The following is a 20,887-nucleotide window of genomic DNA, read 5'->3' as shown; positions in this document are numbered from 1 at the left end:
AAGCAACTACAGGGTGGAAAGACAATGGGAGGTTAACTCATTTCAACCATGTCCCTCTTCCGGATCGACTCCACCCTCTAACCCCAGCAGTGCCACAGGACAAAACATACAACCAATTATGAATGGCTTCTGGAGAGGTTGCTTTTCCATGCTTTTTCCAAACTACAAAAGTGGGGGGAGGGAGTTTGCACCTGGGTGACTTTAATTCACTTTAATTGTGCAATCCTAAAGTTCCAGCTTGAATCCTGCCTGTTATAGTCTGGAAGTAAAGGTAAAGGGACCCCTGACCATTAGGTCCAGTTGTGGCCGACTCTGGGGTTGCGGTGCTCATCTCGCTTTATTGGCCGAGGGAGCCAGCGTATAGCTTCCGGGTCATGTGGCCAGCATGACTAAGCTGCTTCTGGCGAACCAGAGCAGCACACGGAAACACCATTTACCTTCCTTCCTTCCTATTTATCTACTTGCACTTTGACGTGCTTTCGAACTGCTAGGTTGGCAGGAGCAGGGACCAAGCAACGGGAGCTCACCCCATCGCGGGGATTCGAACTGCCAACCTTCTGATCGGCAAGTCCTAGGCTCTGTGGTTTAACCCACAGCGCCAACCAGTCTGGAAGTACCTCCCAGGAATTTTCAATGAAACTCTTAAGTCCAAAAGAGACAGCTCCTGCAAATAGAGACTTCTGAACTCCACACTTGTCAATCTGCATGAACTTGTTGGAAAGGAGAAATTGCAGGTGGGACAATTTACCCTTTCACCCATCTACACTCTCCTCCTCAGTGCACAACATCACTTCTTGGGCAATTTTTCTCCCCTTTCCTGTGCTGGAGAAAGAAAACATGCAGGAAATGGCAGGAAGGCAAAGGATACAACACAAAACACATGCACACACCTGCTCATTCACTCTTTAACAATTGTCTGGGAGGATTCCACAAGGCTGCAGCCAAGACATTTGCACTGGCCCCGGAAATCTTTCCCTGCATTTTAAAAGCCCTCATTTACAGGGAAGCGAGGGGCAGAGTACAAAGTTTCTTGGTACAGTGAGAAGGTTGTGTAAGGGAAACAGACTCCAACAATTGCTCCAGGAAGTTCCTTGCAATACTCTTTGAAGAAGCGGGAGGGGGCCTTTTAGGGTTCCGCACAAAGCTGGCTCCTCCATCTCCATATCCTCTTATCCTGCACCAGCTCCTTAGGGCTGGGTTGTCTCTTGCCCCTCAATATTGAGGGGGCAGAGGAGGCTGAGCACCCAGCCAGTTAGAGCACAGCATCAATGGCAGGCACCTTCTGAGCGCGAGAGAGAAGCAGCTGTGTCCATTGGCGCTGCACAACACTGGGCTAAGCACTCGGCCCCCTCACAATGATATGTGTGTATCACATATGTGACATCCCAGATGCATGACGCACGTGTGACCTTGTGTGTGTGATGCTGGGCCCTCCCAATCTTGGGACCAGGGACGCGGGTGGCGCTGTGGTCTAAACCACCAAGGCTCTTGGGCGTGCCAATCAGAAGGTCGGCAGTTCGAATCCCCGCAATGGGGTGAGCTCTGGTTGCTTTGTCCCGGCTTCTGCCAACCTAGCAGTTTGAAAGCACACCAGTGCAAGTAGATAAATAGGTACCACTGCGGCGGGATGGGAAATGCTGTTTCTGTGCGCTCTGGTTTCCGTCATGGTGTCCCGTTGCGCCAGAAGCGGTTTAGTCATGCTGGCCACATGACCCAGAAAGATGTCTGCGGACAAACACCAGCTCCTTCGGCCTGAAAGCGAGATGAGCGCTGCAACCGCATAGTCACCTTTGACTGGACTTAACCGTCCAGGGGTCCTTTACCTTTTTTACTTAATCTTGGGCCCAAGCCGGCACCTCTGCTTTCACCCCTGGCATTGGTGTTAAAATGTATACTTGTGTGTGAGGAAGGACTTTAGATCAGCCCATACACAAGTCAGGCAAACACATACAAGCATCACATACCCTCCAACATTTCTCTGACGAAAATAGGGACCGCCTATTCTATTACAGTGGTACCTTGGGTTAAGAACTTAATTCATTCCGGAGGTACGTTCTTAACCTGAAACTGTTCTTAACCTGAGGTACCACTTTACCTAATGGGGCCTCCTGCTGCTGCCACGCCGCTGGAGCACAATTTCTGTTCTCATCCTGAAGCAAAGTTCTTAACCTGAGGTACTACTTCTGGGTTAGCGGAGTCTGTAACCTGAAGCGTATGTAACCCAAGGTACCACTGTGTTATGATTATACCCCACCCATCTGATTGGCTTCCAACATATATAAAAAACATTACACATTATATGTATAAAAACTTCCCTATACAGGGGGCTGCCTCTTTCAGATGTCTTCTAAAGATTGTATAGTTACTTATCTCCCTGGTTTGGGTGGTCGCATAACTCCATGACCGGTGAAAATAGGGATGTCCTAAGGAAAAGCGGGACATTCGGGAATGAAATCAGAAACTGGGACGGCTTCTGTAAATCCAGGACCGTCCCTGGAAAATAGGGACACTCGGAAGGTATGGGATCATGCATGTATGTGTCTAAGCCACAGCATGGAGGGGAAGAAATCGTCTAAAGGAAAACGCAGTAGAAAGTCACGAAGGCAAAGCCTCAGCCCCAATAGCTCTCCGTCCTGTGGAGCTAAAGTGAGAGGATGGGTTTGCTTCACCTAGTACCCCCGGGTCGTCATTCCAGGAAATATTGCACAGCTTCTCATTATGACAGGTGAGGGTGACGGTTAAGTTGAGAAAATGTACAGGATAGAGGAAATCAAGGTCGAGGCAGCAGTTAAATTGCGAAAAGGCACAGACTGTGAGGCAAATGAAGCATTCTTGTTACATGTATTACCAGTCACCTTTAGTGACTGTCAACGGAATAGGATGTAGAACATTCCCACCTGCATTCAAGATGAAGGTGAAGTGGAAGAGGTTCTGGCTTTTAAAAGGAGCTTGGGGCTGTGTACACACAATACCCTTAAAGCACATTCGAAGCACATTTCCCACTCCAAAGAATTCCAGGCCCTGTAGTTTGCCCCTCAGAGAGTTACAATTCCCAGCAGCCCTTAGCAAATGGCAGTGCCCAGAATTTTTCAGGTAGGTTGGGGAGGGGGGGGAATGTGCTTCAAACGTGCTTTAAAGGTATAGTGAGACCAGTTTGGGCAGTTTAACTATTCTACCTTCATTGTTTGTATGCATATGGTCCTATCACTGACTGGTTGGACGCAGAGGAATTATCGAAGGAACCATTTGGGTAACACCCAAGGGAAGAAGGCTTAGAGGGTAGATAACATAGAAAATTGTATCATATCAGGGGAAACTGCTTGCACAAATGTCAGAGGAAGCTGCACATTCAGCTGTGTAGGTTACGGGAAATTTGCACTAAAATGCTGACTAGTTATCAGGAGGACTCAGCTTTGTGCAACAAAACTTGCAAACCAAAACAGAAATGCTGAAAACTGAACTTAGGACGGGGAAAATAAGAAACTGAGAATTGACAGGCCCTTCTATCACTGTACAGTGCAGGGGCCAGCAAACTTTTTCAGCAGGAGGCCGGTCCACTGTCCCTCAGACCTTGTGGGGGGCCGGACTGAAATATACTCGGAGTCCTGTAGTGATTTCATGCTCTTTATTGCAGCTTGTAAAACAGTGATTGAATTGCCCCCCGAAAATCAGGCTTTTATATACATTATTTACACAATGAGTCCGGTCTGATTGGCTGATTCTGCTTCCCTCCTGGAGCCTGATTGGTCTTCTCCTGCAAGCCAATCAGTTGTTGTATTCTAGGATCCTACTTGCTTATTGTTGTAGGTTCCAAGGTTAGTATACTTTTACCTCGGGATGCAAGCGGGATCCATTCCGGAGCCCCGTTTGCATCCCGAACGGAACGCAAGATGCAACAGTGCGTCTGCACGTGCGTGGGTCGTGTTTCGCCGCTTCTGCGCATGCACGTGACATCATTTTGAGTGTCTGTGCATGCGTGAGCAGCGAAACCCGGAAGTAATGCGCTCCGTTACTTCTGGGTTGCCGCGGAGCGCAACTCGAATGCTCTCAACCCGAAGTGCATTCAACTCAAGGTATGACTGTACATAACACGGACTATATTGGGGGGGGGATGAATGAATTCCTATGTCCCACAAATAACCCAGAGATGCATTTTAGATAAAAGCACACATTCTACTCATGTAAAAACATGCTGATTCCCGGACCGTCCGCAGGCCGGATTTAGAAGGCAATTGGGCCGGATCCTGCCCCTGGGCCTTAGTTTGCCTACCCATGGTACAGTGCTTTAAAGAAAGGTGAAATGTGACCCCAGCACACTGCCTGGCTTTAAAGCTGCATTCGGCGCCAGCTACAGCTCTTGGGCTGTCTTCAAGGGTCGCCCCATGTAAAGCATGCTGCAGTAGTCCAAGCAAGAGGTTATGTGAGGCCAAGCTATTCCAGTCCAAGGACAGCTGCAACTGGTGCAGCAGCTGAAGCTGAGCATAGGTACTGCTTTCCATCAAGACCACCTGGACCTCCAGTGATAGCTTGGAATCAAGGGATACCTCCAAGCTATGAAATTGGTCTGTCAAGGGAAGGGTTAGCCCAGCCAAAGCAGGACACCTACTCAACTGTAATAACAGTAATCAGCAAGAAAAACTGACCATGAGACAAATGCACTCAGCATCTGCAGTCTTCATTTGGAGCACGCTCCTTCTCTTGGACGGACTTGTGACTTCTCGTTTCAGTTTTTAAAAATACAATAGGAAAACAGCCTGTTCCTCCTGCAGTATCGAGATTGCAGGGTTGGTTCCTACCTCAAAGAATAGCACAAAGAAGAACAAACAACTGTGTCTTCTCAGAAACCCATCATAGGGTGGAAAGTGAAGCCAGGGTGCAAAAAGCAAGCAAACAAGTACCACCAGATTTTTCACACATCCTTAAAAAGATAGTATTGAGCTATGTGTAGTTTGGGGGGTCCGTCAGCTGACTGGTCAATCACCAGGTAAAGGTATAACTAGAACTGTGTGGAATGGAAAAGAACCATTTCTCTGGGTCCCCCCAGAATGGATTTTGTTTTGCTTTGCTTTGGCCACATGTCATTGATGCAAAATAATAGGGCATTATTTAGACTGGGGACGCGGGTGGCGCTGTGAGTTAAACCACAGAGCCTAGGACTTGCTGATCAGAAGGTCAGCGGTTCAAATCCCTGCCACGGGGTGAGCTCCCGTTACTTGGTCCCTGCTCCTGCCAACCTAGCAGTTCGAAAGCACGTCAAAGTGCAAGTAGATAAATAGGTACCGCTCCAGTGGGAAGGTAAACGGCGTTTCCGTGTGCTGCTCTGGTTTGTCAGAAGCGGCTTAGTCATGCTGGCCACATGACCCGGAAGCTGTACGCCGGCTCCATCGGCCAATAAAGCGAGATGAGCGCCGCAACCCCAGAGTCGGCCACGACTGGACCTAATAGTCAGGGGTCCCTTTACCTTTACCTTTATTTAGACTGGACTGTCCACACCTCATTCTGCTTTGTAAGTTGTTCTGCAACGCTTTCCCAATGGTGTTGCATGATTGCTGTCTGGAGGGAAACTATAACTGGGGCGCAGGGACAAACCAGAACTTGCCAGTTGCTTATTACAACTTGTTACAACAACAGCTTGAGTGCTAAGGACAGGAACCATCGCCCCATGGGGAGAGAAACCCTAGCAGTTGTGCAGCCCCAAAGCAACACCCACTGTTTTCCATCGGGGAGGAGGTTGTGGCAAGACCAGTCCATTCCTCCCTCCCTGTGGTGGTTAGTCTGGTTTTGAAAAACCCCGAGAGGCAAAGAGCAGCAGTTGAAGAAATTACGAGAGTATGACTTCACCGTCATTCACCTAGGGTGGGTAAAGCATAATAATGCTTGGACCCCTCAAGATATTGTAGGGTTGAGAAAAAGCAACTAAAGCGATCAGGAGATGCAGCAATTGCCCCATGAAGGAAGATTGCAGAGTTTGGGACTTTTTCGTTTGGAGAAAAGGCACGTGAGCAGAGTCACGATAGAAATTTATAAGATTATGCATAGAGAAAGAGGATGAAGTTTTCCTTCCTCTCTCAAAATGTTTACAAGTACTTCCGCCCCCCCAAAAAACCCAGAGTCCTTTCTGTTGGGAATAATTAGACTGAAATTCCCAGGTGTCAAGAAAGGTCATTCATGTATGCTACTATTGCAGCCCGTGTTTTGTTAGCCCCAAAATGGAAAATGAGCGAGGTCCCAACTAAGGAAAAATGGCAACTTAAGCTGGCGGGATATGTGCAGCTTGCAGACCTAACATACAGAATAAGAGAGCAAGAAGAACATACGTTTAGAGAAGATCGGGAAATGTCTATTGAATATGTGGAAGGAAATTGTGCATGCTTGAAAATGTTGGCAGCATTAAGATGAATTCAACAGTGTAAATATGTTTTGATGGATGAAATAATGGAATAGTGAATGGTATAGTTCATGTAAAATATGCAGGGATGTAAGATATTGCCAACAAAGGTCCATATAGTTAAAGCCATGGTTTTCCCAGTAGTGATGTATGGAAGTAAGAACTGGACCATAAAGAAGGCTGATAGCCGAAGAATTGATGCTTTTGATTTATGGTCCTGGAGGAGACTCTTGAGAGCCCCATGGACAGCAAGAAGATCAAACGCATCCATTCTTAAGGAAATCAGCCCTGACTGCTCACTGGAAGGACAGATCATGAAGCTGAGGCTCCAGTACTTTGGCCACCTCATGAGAAGAGAAGACTCCCTGGAAAAGACCCTGATGTTGGGAAAGATGGAGGGCACAAGGAGAAGGGGGCGACAGAGGATGAGATGGTGGGACAGTGTTCTCGAAGCTACAAACATGAGTCTGACCAAACTGCGGGAGGCAGTGGAAGACAGGAGTGCCTGGCATGCTCTGGTCCATGGGGTCACGAAGAGTCGGACACGACTAAACGACTAAACAACAACAACAAAGATATGCAAAATGAACCATGCAAAGAGAAGAAGGGATGTCATTGATATTTTAAGGATGTTTAAATGAGTATTTTAAATTGTAAAACAGAAAATTTAATAAAAATTATATGTATATATATATATATATATATATATATATATATATATATATATAAAAATTCATGGCGATATTCATGGAGAAGAGGGCTACTGATGGCTACAGTGGTACCTCGGGTAACAGACGCTTCAGGTTACAGACTCTGCTAACCCAGAAATAGTACCTCGGGTTAAGAACTTTGCTTCAGGATAAGAACAGAAATCGTGCTCCGGCGGCGCGACGGCAGCGGGAGGCCCCATTAGTTAAAGTAGTGCTTCAGGTTAAGAACAGTTTCAGGGTAAGAACAGACCTCCAGAACAAATTAAGTTCTTAACCTGAAGTACCACTGTACTAGCCATGATGTCTATGCTGTGGAGGCAGTAATGCTTCTATATACCAGCTGCTGGAAACAACAAGAGGAAAGAGTGTTCTTGTGCTCAGATCCTGCTGTGGCATCTGCTTGGCCTTTGTGAGAACAGGATGCTGGACTAGATAGGCCAATGGCCTGATCCAGTAGGTTCTTCTTGTTCTTATCGCCTTGAGTCGCTGGGAAACAAATTCACAAACCCTAGGCAATTGGGGAAACTCTCCTCTCTCAGCATCACTATGAAAGCTCTCTCGTTTCAGAGAGAGAGAGAGAGAGAGAGAGAGAGAGAGAGAGAGAGAGAGGAGGTGTGAAGTTGAAGCATGATTTGCAGCAGATGACTAAAACCACCCAGGAATGCTCTCAAGCCTGGAGTCAACTAGTTGTGTAAGAAAAGCTTAAAAAGGGAAGTGATGGTGGCAGCGTCCTGTCACAAGCTTGAAACTGCTGGACTTTCAGGCCTTGCAAAAGTTCACGGGGGGGGGGGAGTGCCTCTGTGGTTAAGCGGAGGCGAAATGTTGACACCAGGTGCAGAACCATGTGGTTCTTGCATAGCAGAGAATGTCCCCTGGAGGCTAAAGGAGTTCCCAATGCAACACTATAGTGTTGAAACACCAGTGAAGTCTGTTCCTGTGATCGGGGATCTAGCATGAAACAAAGGCAGGCAACCAATACATCTTGGTCACTATGGATTCATCTAGTGGCCAGAGATTACAAAAAAACAGGGGGTGGGATAAGGCTATCAGTTGCTACTGTCTATGGTGTTCTGCCTCCTCCTCTGTGGCTCTGAATACCAGGTCCTTGAAATTGCAAGTCGAGAGAGGTCTGTTGTGTTCAGTTCCTGATTGTGGGTTTCTATCCCATGTACCCTGTTATATTCATTTTTATGTACACTTTGGTCGGAAAATGGCACTGCAATATTCAGGAAAGTGTTGATGTCAAGGGATGGCCATGTTTTGGTTTTCAGGTTGTTTGGGAAATATGAATTAAATCAACCCAGTTTTAAACGTGAACCGGATTGCAATCTCCCCCATCCGTTATGGTAGCTCAGTAGCAAAGCATCAGGTTTGCATGCAAAAAGCCCAGGATTCAGTCCCAAGTATCTCCAGGTAGTCCAGCTGGACCATAAAGAAGGCTGATCACCGAAGAATTGATGCTTTTGAATTCTGGTGCTGGAGGAGACTCTTGAGAGCCCCATGGACTGCAAGAAGATCAAACCTATCCATTGTTAAGGAAATCAGCCCTGAGTGCTCACTGGAAGGACAGATCCTGAAGCTGAGGCTCCAATACTTTGGCCACCTCATGAGAAGAGAAGACTCCCTGGAAAAGACCCTGATGTTGGGAAAGATGGAGGGCACAAGGAGAAGGGGACAGAGGACAAGATGGTTGGACAGTGTTCTTGAAGCTACCAACATGAGTTTGACCAAACTGCGGGAGGCAGTGGAAGACAGGAGTGCCTGGCGTGCTCTGGTCCATGGGGTCACGAAGAGTCGGACGACTAAACGACTAAACAACAACAACATCTCCAGGTGGGTCTGGAAAGGCTGCTTGTTTGAAAATAACCCTCACTTCCTCAGCTGGAGATGGAAGTTTGGTTTACAAGACCAGTTTCCTTGAGGATAAAGTTTTGAAGACTTCTGTTTGTTTGAAAATAACCCTCACTTCCTCAGCTGGAGATGGAAGTTTGGTTTACAAGACCAGTTTCCTTGAGGATAAAGTTTTGAAGACTTCTGATGCTATTGCAGTGTTGGTTTCTTCCCAGCAAGGACAGTGAAGCTGCGCCTCTGGACTCCAGTTCCCATTGGCCAACAGTCACAGATGATGAGAGTTGTAGTCTAACAACATTTGGAGAGCCACAGGTTATCCATTCTTGCTGGACAGCTCAGTTGGTTAGAGCTTGGCGCTGATAACACCAATGTCACAGGTTTGATCCCCATAAGGGACAGCTGTCTATTCCTGCATTACAGGAGTTTGGACTAGATGATCCTAATACAGATACAGTGGTACCTTGGTTCTCAAACGCCTTGGTACTCAAACAACTTGGAACCCAAACATTGCAAACCCAGAAGTAAGTGTTCTGGTTTGTGAACTTTTCCCAGAAGTCAAATGTGCTCCGTTTTGAGTGTTACGCTTCAGTTTTGAGTGTTATGCTGAGGTCTGTTTGTTTTTGCTATTTAATTTGCATTTTTGTTTTTACGGCTCTTTTTGTTTGTGTTTTTGTGACTGTGTGGAACGCAGTTCAGCTACTGATTGATGGATTGATTGTGTGACTGCAGTACATTGTTTATTGCTTTCATTTTACAGATCAATGGTCTCGTTAGATAGTAAAAAAATCATGGTAAATTGCTGTTTTAGGGGTTGTTTTTAAGTCTGAAATGGATGAATCCATTTTGCATTACTTTCTATGGGAAACCGTGCCTTGGTTTTGGAACGCTTTGGTTTTGGAACAGACTTCTGGAATGGATTAAGTTTGAGAACCAAGGTGCCACTGTATTGAATGGTGTGTGTGTATGTGTGTGTGTGTGTGTGTGTGTGTTTACCAGCGTCAGGTGTAGAAGAGGGAAGTTTCACCAGTGACATCATAAGGAGAGTTTATGTTGTATTTGAAATATTTGTTTATTTAAAAGCATAAACACTGAACATGGGGGAGCAGGAAAACTCTGAGACAGATAGTGGTAGTCTATTAAACAGCATCAGTTCAACCCCAGAAATAAACTCATGTCCTCGGATCCTGCCAAGGCTCCTTTCACAGCCAGCTGAAAAGATGCAAAGCTCTCGACTCTTTCACTGGCTAGTAGGTACATTCATGTTTTCTCTCACTCTCTGTAGCTGCTACCCAGCTGAATTGCATTTATTCAACTACCAGCCATCAAAAGCCGTTAATGTTAATTTATAAAGGCATTTGTCCACAAATAATAAACAAAAAACCGAGAGAAAAGTATACATATATACTAAAATTATTACAATTATTACAGATATGAAATTATGTCTAGTAACGTGCATCACCTAGATTGGTGACCATAAGTAAAAGGTATTTTTAAATCAACAACAATGATAATTTATAGGAAGTGGGGGAGGGATAATATACCGTATTTTTTGCTCTATAAGACTCACTTTTTCCCTCCTAAAAAGAAAGGGGAAATGTGTGTGCGTCTTATGGAGCGAATGCCGGCTGCGCAGCTATCCTAGAAGCCAGAACAGCAAGAGGGATTGCTGCTTTCACTGCACAGCAATCCCTCTTGCTGGTCTGGCTTCTGAGATTCAGAATATTTTTTTTCTTGTTTTCCTCCTCCAAAAACTAGGTGCGTCTTGTGGTCTGGTGCGTCTTATAGAGCGAAAAATATGGTATGTACTTCATGAATGCTGGCCTGGCTTCTTTTATGGAAAATTGAGTGGCTTACAAGCTTACAAGTGTGCTTACTTGGGTGCGTAGCAAATGGAATGCAGTCAGTATCTGGTTGTCTCCGATGGATCTGGGAGCTGGCATTTTGCGACTTCTCTTCTCTTAAACAAATTATGCCTTTATTTAAAGTAATTCAGCAATCAGCCCCAAATTCTGGCAATTGGCCCAGAAATCTTCAAACCTCCCCACCCCCTAAAAACGAATAATAACTGTCTCGGCTGGATTTTTTCTGTTTAGATGACTACCAAGTTTTGAACACTGTACTGCAGCAGAGCGGAAATCTCAAACCAGGTTTTGAAATACATCAAGTTCAGGGACACACGAATATGCAGGTTAGTGAATGCAGGAACACCTAAAATAGGGCAAAAGGGATAAGAGTTATTTATAATGCTCCCAGGTAGGTAACCAGTCAAATGGCGCAACATTAAGCACTTAAGCAATTGGACTGAAGCAAGGCTGAGGGACTGGAAGCAGCAACATAGGCCGACACTACCATTCTATGATTCTATGATGCTATCCCAGATCAAGGGAAGTAACAGTCGTCTTCTATTCTGCCTTAGTCAGACTATACTTGGAATACTGTGTCCAGTTCTGGGCACCACAATTGAAGAAGAAGAAGAAGAAGAAGAAGAAGAAGAAGAAGAAGAAGAAGAAGAAGAGGAGGAGGAGGAGGAGGAGTAGTAGTAGTAGTAGTAGTAGTTTGGATTTGATATCCCACCTTTCACTCCCCTTCAGGAGTCTCAAAGCGGCTAACAATCTCCTTTCCCTTCCTCCCCCACAACAAACACTCTGTGAGGTGAGTGGGGCTGAGAGACTTCAAAGAAGTGTGACTGGCCCAAGGTCACCCAGCAGCTGCATGTGGAGGAGCGGGGAAGCGAACCCGGTTCCCCAGATTACTATTGGCAAGAAGGCTATTGGCAAGCTGGAACATGTGCAGAGGAGCAGCAAGAATATTATTGGTACAAAAATGGAAGCAAGAAGAATTACCGACGAAAGAAGAATGGCAAATGAAATTAATGGACTATGCAGAATTAGATAAATTAACAGGAAGGATTCGAAACCTGCGGGATCAGAGATTCTTAGAGGACTGGAGTAAATATTTGAAAAGCAATTGTGATAAACAGATTGCGCTAGCAGGACTGCAAGAAGTTCTATAAGGAGGATTTTGTGAAATATTGCAAGGAAGACTTTGAAAAGAATTATTAGTTAAGGCCAATTAAAAGTAATAGAGAAATTAAGAAATGCAGAACAAGTGATAAAGAATGGAAAAGCTTCAGAGGTTGTTGACGGAAGTCTAAAATATTGTATAAGATAAGAAGTTATATTAAATGATTGTTGGAACGTATATGTTAAAAAACTATACATATAAACATGTGCAGAGGAGGGCAACCAAGATGATCAAGGGTCTGGAAACAAAACCTTAGGATAAACGATTTAAGGAGCTGGGTATGTTTAGCCTGGAAAAAAGGAGACTGAGAGGAGATGTGATAGCCACCTTCAAATATCTCAAGGGCTGTCACATGGAGGATGAAGCAAGCTTGTTTTCTCCTGGTCTGGACGGTAAGACATGACCATGCTTCCCTATGGCTGCCCTATGTGATGGCCTGGGATTCGGACTTGGAGGCTGAACCTGAGGAATCCTAGCCTGCACAGGATTCCCCGCCTCCAGAACCAGCTGAGCCAGGGCTGGGGCTTGAGCCTGAAGGGTCCTCACCTGTGCTGGATCCTCAGGTGCAGGCACCAGCTAGTCTGCTCTGGCCCCTGAGGTGATGGAGGACCCATTGCCTGCAGGTGCTCCACTCTCAGCCCCGTCAGGGGAAGAGGAGGTTGCCTCTGGGTCCGGCAACCCTCCAGCCTCTCCTGAGCTGCAGAGGCTCAGGGCAGAGAGGTGGAGGGAACTAAGTTCCCGCAGGAGGAGTGCTCGCCTCCAGGCCAGGAGAGGCGAGTCACCTGTGGACCGGGGCCGCCCTATGCCTCAGGGCAGATAAAAGCCAGCTAGCCCCAGTCCCAGGTTGCGGGAGCAACGTTGTTGGTAGCCTGTTCCTGCCGGCAACCCTGTCCTGCTCTTCTGCCAGAGTTCCTGATCCTACCCGACTCCCTGCCTTGGACCCAGCTACAGCTTTAACTGACTGCCTCCCTACTGCACCCTCGACCTCGGACTGGACTCGGACCTTGCCTCTCATTAACCCTCGGGACCAGCACACCCTAGGACCTACGTGCTCCTCCTCTGTGGAGGAGCTGTCCATTGCACACTTGCACATACAGAGGCAGGAAGCTGTGGCATGCAAGGTTCTGCCAGGTAGCTATCAGGCCAGTCCTTGACTGAAAGCTACCTCTCATCTTCAGGGCCACACCTGACCACCCTGTTGCCTGTAGCTTAGTGGGAGGGCACCTGGTTCAATCCCTGGAGTCTCCAGGTAGGGCTAGGGATGCTGTCCAACTGGAACCCCAGAGAGCCGCTATCGGTTCTCAGGTAGATAGACCAAAGGTCTGACTTTGTCTAAGGTAGCTTCTGGTGTTTGGGGACCACAACTCCCATGTGGAGGGCCCCGGGCTTGATGTTCCTCACCACCGTCTGCTCATAAGCGTCCCACTGAGTTCAGTGGGGAGACTTATTCCCAGGTGAACAGGTACAGGGTTACAGCCCAAGGCAGTAATATGCCTTAACTGTTTGACACCTCAGCGCCCTTGACCTTAATGTATTGCGTGCTTGATAATATCTAGTAAATGTTTATTGAAAAAAGCAGAAGCGTTTGAAAAGTTCGCTGAGGAGAGGGGTGCGGCCTCACAAGCAGGGTGAAAATCCGCCGCCAGAAAGCTATAAAACTGATGGGAGTGGAACCTGCGTCAGTCTCATGAACCTGCTGAAAGGGAAAAGGTGGCTAAATGGAGTCCTGTCTCCCAGGCCTTCACCTGCTCCCCATGTCCCCTCCGCTCGCTGGCCTTGCTCCAAGCTCTCTTTAATGTTTTGGCCCACCTGCGATGCGCCCTTGAACCCTGATACTGATCTTGCTTGCAAGCATGGAGGATAAGAGAAGGGTGTGTGAGTTCTGGGTAGAAACTAGCCTGCTGGGCAAAGATCAAATGTGCATTAAGGTTACATAACGATAACGGGAATAAGCATAAATTGCACATGGGGTTTGAGAAGCGTGGGCTAACGATGGTGTCAGAGTCATTTTACATAATCTCGCATTCAATACTGTTTGCTCCAGCAAAGGTTTCGGGCTGCTGGTAATTTCTGCTGAAATCCTGTACAACAAATATTTGGGAGGGGCGGGTTGTCCCATTTTTATTGTGCTGAATAAAGCTAATTGGGATAGATAGTTCAGTCAGTAGAGCATGAGACTCTTCCAAGCTCCACATTGGGCCAAAGATTCCTGCATTGCAGGGGGTTGGACTAGATGACCATCGTGGTCCCTTCCAACTCTACAATTCTATGATTCTACAACCAGGCCAGTATCTGGCAATGGGTCACAAGCCGATGTCATGAGTTACATAGCAGGGGACTTTTGTTTTGCAGAATTTCAAGGTGTCAGGGACCGTGCTGAGGAGGGCCGCACTGAGAAGGAATGGTGGGAGCTTCCCCCTCCCCCTGATCCGGATCCTGAATCTTCCCAGGAGCAGGAGGACAGTATAGATTTGGAACAGTGGTTTGCAGAGGGGCATAGTTCGGAAGGCAGAAGCTGGGAAATACTGGATGGGGAACAGCTAGCAGAAGAAACACTGGAAGAGAGAGAGAGAGAGTTAACAGATTCACAGTCTCTGGATAGTATCCACCCACTTCCCCAAAGTCCTGGAGAGCTCAGAAAGTGTCAGAACAGAAAGCACAGAGGTTCCAAACTCAGATTACAAGATTTAGGAGTGATGTAAATTAATAGGGACAGAGTAGGGAGTGAGCTTAATTGGGAGCCCCGCCATTCTGGTTAGATGCTTTCTTTTGTCCTTCACTGTGCTTATTAAAGAAATGAACTCATAAGAATTCTCTTTTGTTTGATCTGCTCATTTATGGAGGAGGAAGCCAATTCCCCAAAGCCTGACACAAGGCAGATATTTTGGGATACTGGGATTGATCCCTCCTTACCTCTTCCCTGCTCCGCCAGTCATATTCTAAGGACAACAGAGAATGCACTGAAGAACAATGTATTTTTACCACGCCTTCCATCCCACACCCCTGCTCCTAGGCTGTAAACCGGGAATCACAAACCTTTCTAGAATATCCCCAGCTGCTTCCTCCTGTTGATATCTCTCTTGAGCTGACAAAGATTGCAGGGAGCACAGAAAGTGGTGGTGAGGCAGTCGCAACAGATGGATCCCTGCAGAGAGTAAAAAAAAAAGCAAAATTTCATAGCAGAAGACTGAATTGTATTTTGATTAGGGATGGATGGAACATTCTGTTTCCAGTCTCTGCTGGTTTTCTTTATTTTATTTATTTAAGATGTTATCTGCATAACACTTAATTGGGGAGTGTTTGTTGAGCAACCTAGAAACGCGAAACGCAAATATGATCCAGTAATTTAAAAGGTTAGGTCCAGTTGCGAACGACTCTAGGGTTGCAGCGCTCATCACGCTTTATTGGCCAAGGGAGCTGGTGTACAGCTTCCGAGTCATGTGGCCAGCATGGCTAAGCCGCTTCTGGCGAAACCAGAGCAGCACACGGAAACGCCGTTTACTTTCCTGCCAGAGCGGTACCTATTTATCTACTTGCACTTTGACGTGCTTTCGAAATGCTAGGTTGGCAGGAGCAGGGACTGAGCAACAGGAGCTCACCCCATCGCAGGGATTCGAACCGCCGACTTTCTGATCGGCAAGCCCTAGGCTCTGTGGTTTAGACCACAGCGCCACCTGTGTCCCTATCCAGTAATTTACCGGTATTCTAAACTGAGTCCGGTAGCGAGTCCTCATGGCGACGCTCGGTCCACAGCAACAGCATTCTTCCATGTCCTTGGCAACTTTGCATCCTAGGCAGAAGAAGCAGAATGTTCCACACAGACCTAGAGAGAGGGGGGAATCAAACACAAAGGTTAGCATTTTCTCATCCTCAAGAATTCACGCAGCCAATGGAATTTCACTGCTTGGTTTCAGAAGCATTTAGAGGCATGGTGTCTTGAGATGAAGAAACACTTTCAAAGAGAAGACCACTTCTCAGTGTTAGAGCATCTATCTTGCATACAAAAGGCCTAAAGTCCAATCTTCAGTATCTCCAGCGCGAGACTGGGAGTGCCCAGTGTCTGAAACCCTGGAAAGTCACTGCCAATCCTTGAAGACAAAAATGACTCAGGATAGGCAGTTCCCTAACTCCCAAATTACTCTCCGTCTCCAATTGCTCTTGGGTCAACAATTCCTTGCGTCTTGGATTTCTTTCTGCAGTTACTACATGCAATTGGAAATTATCAGTCATCACGATGGGTTGGCCAAACTTGTTTGTGAGTTTGCAAAGACCCGCCGAAGGGTGTGTGCAATGCAACTCATAAGCACATACAGAGCCAAGGGCCAAGGGCAGCAGAGGCTTGGATAAAAGGTAAAGACACATACATTCTGTTTTGTAAAAGTTCACTAAGCAAAAATTCATTTATCCAAACATGAGGAATTCGTACCCAAGCCTTGTTATACACACCACAGATTCAGATATCCAAACAGAAAAGCCTTTTCACTTACTCATTTGCATTTTGCTGGTTGGCTGAGGAATGGAGGGAGGGGGAACAATCGGATAAATCAGAGCATTTTCCCCTCTGTTTTCCTGGATTTTTTGGGGGGGGGGATCTTTGGGAGTAAAAATTCTATGGTCGGGACACATTAGAAATTTTCCAATAGGAATCACTGGAAATTATTGGCTTGTTATGTGAACGCTTGCCCCTGTGAATGATTTCCATGGAACACAAGCAACACCTATATTTTTATTATGCAGAATAATAATTAATCTCTCTGGGAGGGAAGGTCAGACCATATAGACCACACCAGGGTCACCCTGTACAGCGCTTCGTTTCTCCCCATATAAATGAGTGGCTGCCCTTCTCTCCTACAGGGACAAAAAAAGGGGACCACTTGGGGCCATTAATGGGGCGTGGTGCCATCTGATCTTATAATATGCTAGGGAGGAAATCTGTCAGCTGGACCTGGGCATCTTAAGACCTGCACTGCCAGAGCAGCCTTCAGTCACTATTGGTTTTTCTGCAACACCATATTAATGGCCAGAGAAGCAGTGGCGTAGCAAGGTCAGGTGGTACCCGGTCCAGAAAATTTCTTGTCACCCCCCCACACACATACACACTGAAATTTTTGCCTGCAAAAATGGTTTGACTTTATTTCACATTTTGGGAGCCAGAGTTGTTGAGCTATTCTAGCAGGGATCGCGTGACTTGCGATGAGGAGTCTGCTTGCCGCCCTACAGGGGAGCCATTTTGGCAGTGGTAAGCCAAAGCACGCCAAGGCGTCTCTCACAGATGTTGAGAGCCACACAGCATTTTGTCACCCCCCTCGGAGGTGACACCTGGGGCAGACCACACCCACCACACCCACCTTGCTCCACACCTGCAGAGAAGGGGACTGCAGCTCCTCACCTCAGGTGGACCAAGTTATCTGAGAAGCCAATGGGGGAACTGGCTGGCCTTGTACAAGTCTTGCTCCAGGGTTGGTTTCTCAGTCCACACAACTTGTCAGAAGAAGTAGTTATTCTAGAGACTGCTGTGCCTCTCCTCCCCTTCCTGAGACCTCCCTTTAAGCTGCCATGTGTCCCCACTTTACAGAATACAGTACTCTATTTGAAGGACTGCCAACCCAAATCCAATTTAAGGGCAAAGAACCCCGAGAAGAGATATCCGGGGCCTGGAAGGTGCCCAATAATTGACAGCACCCCAAGTTGAGAGCACCTGGACTGCAAACGGAGCAGATACGGTCTCTGCCCAGTATACCTGAAGGAGCGTCTCCACCCCCATCGTCCAGCCCGGACACTGAGGTCCAGCTCCAAGGGCCTTCTGGCAGTTCCCTTACTGCGAGAAGCAAGGTTACATGGAACTAGGCAGAGGGCCTTCTCAGTAGTGGCGCCTGCCCTGTGGAACGCCCGCCAATCAGATGTCAAGGAAATCAACAACTCTCTGACTTTTAGAAGACATCTGAAGGCAGCCCGATATAGGGAAGCTTTTAATGTTTGTTGTTTCATTGTGTTTTTGTATATTCTGTTGGGAGCCGCCCAGAGTGGCTGTGGAAAACCAGCCAGATGGGTGGGGTATTAATAATAATAATAATAATAATAATAATAATAATAATAATAATACACAAGTGGCAGATGCTACACTTCTTCCCCTGCATGGAAAGCCCACCTTGCTATTTGAGAATGGTCACAGTAGTGTGTGATGGAACACTGAGAGATTGGCTTTTATATAGAGAGGTTGGCTGTTGTTTTATAGTACAGATAAACCGTGGCTGATGTTCAAAGTCCCACAACGCCATAAAACCCCAAATCTTTGAACTTCACTCACAGACACGACAGTCACTGCCGCAGTCACAGAGGTCCGTCTGCCACTCAAAACTCCGCGTGGATGTGTGGCATTGTGGCTGGGTGGTGACAACAGGACGATAAGTCATTTCCATTTTCACAAAGTCTGGTTAGATGTTGCTGTCTAGTGGAAGGGAAAAAATACATTGGTTTTGAGACTTTTAAAAGTGCAACTAGTCTCCGCATCATGCCCTTCAGCAAAACCTGCTGAGTAAATCATGAGATTAAGAGAAAGGAACGTTTTCTAGATTAGTAAGTAGTTTAGGAGCAGAAAGCAGACATTAAGGGTGATTTCACAGTACAGTGAGGGAGGGAAGCGTCTGGCTTTCCAGTTGCTGTTGAACTCCCATCAGATGTCAAAGAAATAAATAAACAACTACCGGACGTTTAGAAGACATCCCTGTTTAGGGAAGTTTTTACTGACTGATGTTTTAATGTATTTTTAATCTTTTGTTGGAAACCGCCCAGAGTGTCTGGGGAAACCCAGCCAGATAGGTGGAGTATAAATAATAAATTATTATTATTAAAATTATGATTAACTAGAACTCCAGTTTGCTTAAAAATTAGGACCAAATGAAATCCTGATCCACTCTGATGATGATGAGATGGTCTTAACTTGGTATAAGGCAGTTTCCTATGTTCCTAAATCGGGAAGAATGCTCAGTAAACAGGTTGTCTGGATTGAAAGCAGCCTCAGTGCATAATATGAAAAAAAATTCATGACAAGAATTATTAATATTATTAATAATATTTAGTAAAAATATTTTGTATTTTTAGTACTAAAATAATATTTAGTAAAAAAACTAAAAAGCAAATTGCCAATATTGTCATTAGGGCTGGGCGATGTATTGATACATCGTCCAAAATCGGTTTGAAGTCCACATCATGGTAACAGTTTTGTAATATTCAACATGGTGACATATCGCGAAATATCACAATGTGTGTGTGTCATATGTAAAAAAATAAAATTGTGATGCGGGAAAAACCGTGACGCCAACTCGTCTCTTTTCTCACGATTCCTCCTGCCCCTGTTGGTCTGTACAGTGGTACCTCGGGTTACAGACGCTTCAGGTTACATACGCTTCAGGTTACAGACTCCGTTAACCCAGAAATAGTACCTCGGGTTAAGAACTTTGCTTCAGGATGAGAACAGAAATCGTGTGGCGGCAGTGGGGGCCCCATTAGCTAAAGTGGTGCTTCAAGTTAAGAACAGTTTCAGGTTAAGAATGGACCTCCAGAACGAATTAAGTTCTTAACCCGAGGTACCACTGTACTATAAAATAGCAGTTGCAACATTATGTTAAAGGTAAGTGAAAATGTATCTGTTTTAGACCTCTAAGCAGGAGCAGTTCCCAGGAAATTACGCAGTTCGCCTCTACATACTGTAGTTGCATCCTTATTCTCAGACATTGTGATATATTGGTCAGAGCCATAGCTAGGTGATCTCGCGCCCCTGGCAGAACCACCCAGATTGCGCCCCCTAGCCATGGACAAATTAGCTTTTCTTTCTGCCTCTCCTCCAACTCAACCTCCTCCCCCCCCCCGTACCCATTCAATTCCTCACACACTTCACCTTGCAATGAATTCTGATTGGAGGACATCAAGATGGGGAAGGTTGACCTAGATGATGCTATATAGGTGTCTCCCCACTTACGCGCGGGTTACGTTCCGGGACCCTGCCTGCGTGTGAAATCCCATAAAGTGGGAAGCACCCCACTTTAATAGGGAGAAGGGCATGGGAAGAGGAGCTCCACCCACTGCTACTGATTATTTTTATCTGCAGTTGAAGATCTAGAAAGAGCACAAGGTGTGCTCTAGGGTACACTTGTAGTTCATGGACTCTTGCCTCGCACAGAGCGTGATGGCGAAGTCAAGTAAGTCTGGCCTATTTTCTGACATGAGCGGATCGTGTGCCCGGGGTGGAATGTGCTTCTGCATCTTCCTTTGCAACATGCAAAGATTGCACAACACCAGACAGAGCAGAACGGGAAGTATTCCCCAAAGGCAGAAAGTCTGGAAATCACCGAGGAATCAAGGCTGTGATTGCATACACACTGAACCTTTAAGGCACATTCAAACCGTCAAAGAGTTCTGGGCACCACAGTTTACCTCCTAAAGGTAAAGGTAAAGGTCCAGTCATGGCTGACTCTGGGGTTGCGGCGCTCATCTTGCTTTATTGGCCGAGGGAGCCAGCGTACAGCTTCTGGGTCATGTGGCCAGCATGACTAAGCCACTTCTGGTGAACCAGAGCAGCGCACGGAAACACTGTTTACCTTCCCACTGGAGTGGTACCTATTTATCTACTTGCACTTTGACGTGCTTTCGAACTGCTAGGTTGGCAGAATCAGGGACCAAGCAACAGGAGCTCACCCCATCGTGGGGATTCGAACCGCCAACCTTCTGATCGGCAAGTCCTAGGCTCTGTGGTTTAACCCACAGCGCCACCCGCGTCCCTCCTCCTTTTTACCTCCTGCAGAACCGCAATTCCCAGCAACCCTTAACAAACCACAGTGCCTAGTATTCTTTGAGGGGGGTAATGTGTGCCGTGAAGATTTAGTGTGTACTCAGCCTGAGAGGCAGTGGGCATGTC

General features: G+C 46.5%; 1 protein-coding gene across 1 annotated transcript; it reads right to left on the bottom strand.

Annotated features, from left to right (window-relative positions):
- Positions 1 to 10,754: 10,754 nt before the first annotated feature.
- LOC128420915 (placenta-specific gene 8 protein-like) lies at positions 10,755 to 18,658 on the bottom strand. The gene is made up of 4 exons (XM_053402961.1): positions 18,281 to 18,658; positions 15,672 to 15,796; positions 15,010 to 15,118; positions 10,755 to 11,157 (listed from the first exon to the last, which is right to left on the bottom strand). Exons 1-3 carry the CDS (start codon positions 18,390 to 18,392, stop codon positions 15,014 to 15,016), a joined length of 342 nt encoding a protein of 113 aa, XP_053258936.1. The 5' UTR covers positions 18,393 to 18,658; the 3' UTR covers positions 10,755 to 11,157; positions 15,010 to 15,013.
- Positions 18,659 to 20,887: the final 2,229 nt, after the last annotated feature.

The sequence above is a fragment of the Podarcis raffonei genome, chromosome 9, assembly GCF_027172205.1.
Source record: "Podarcis raffonei isolate rPodRaf1 chromosome 9, rPodRaf1.pri, whole genome shotgun sequence".
Taxonomy (NCBI): Eukaryota; Metazoa; Chordata; class Lepidosauria; order Squamata; family Lacertidae; genus Podarcis; species Podarcis raffonei.
Note: the sequence above shows the minus strand (reverse complement) of the source record. Positions and strands in the feature narration are given on the sequence as shown.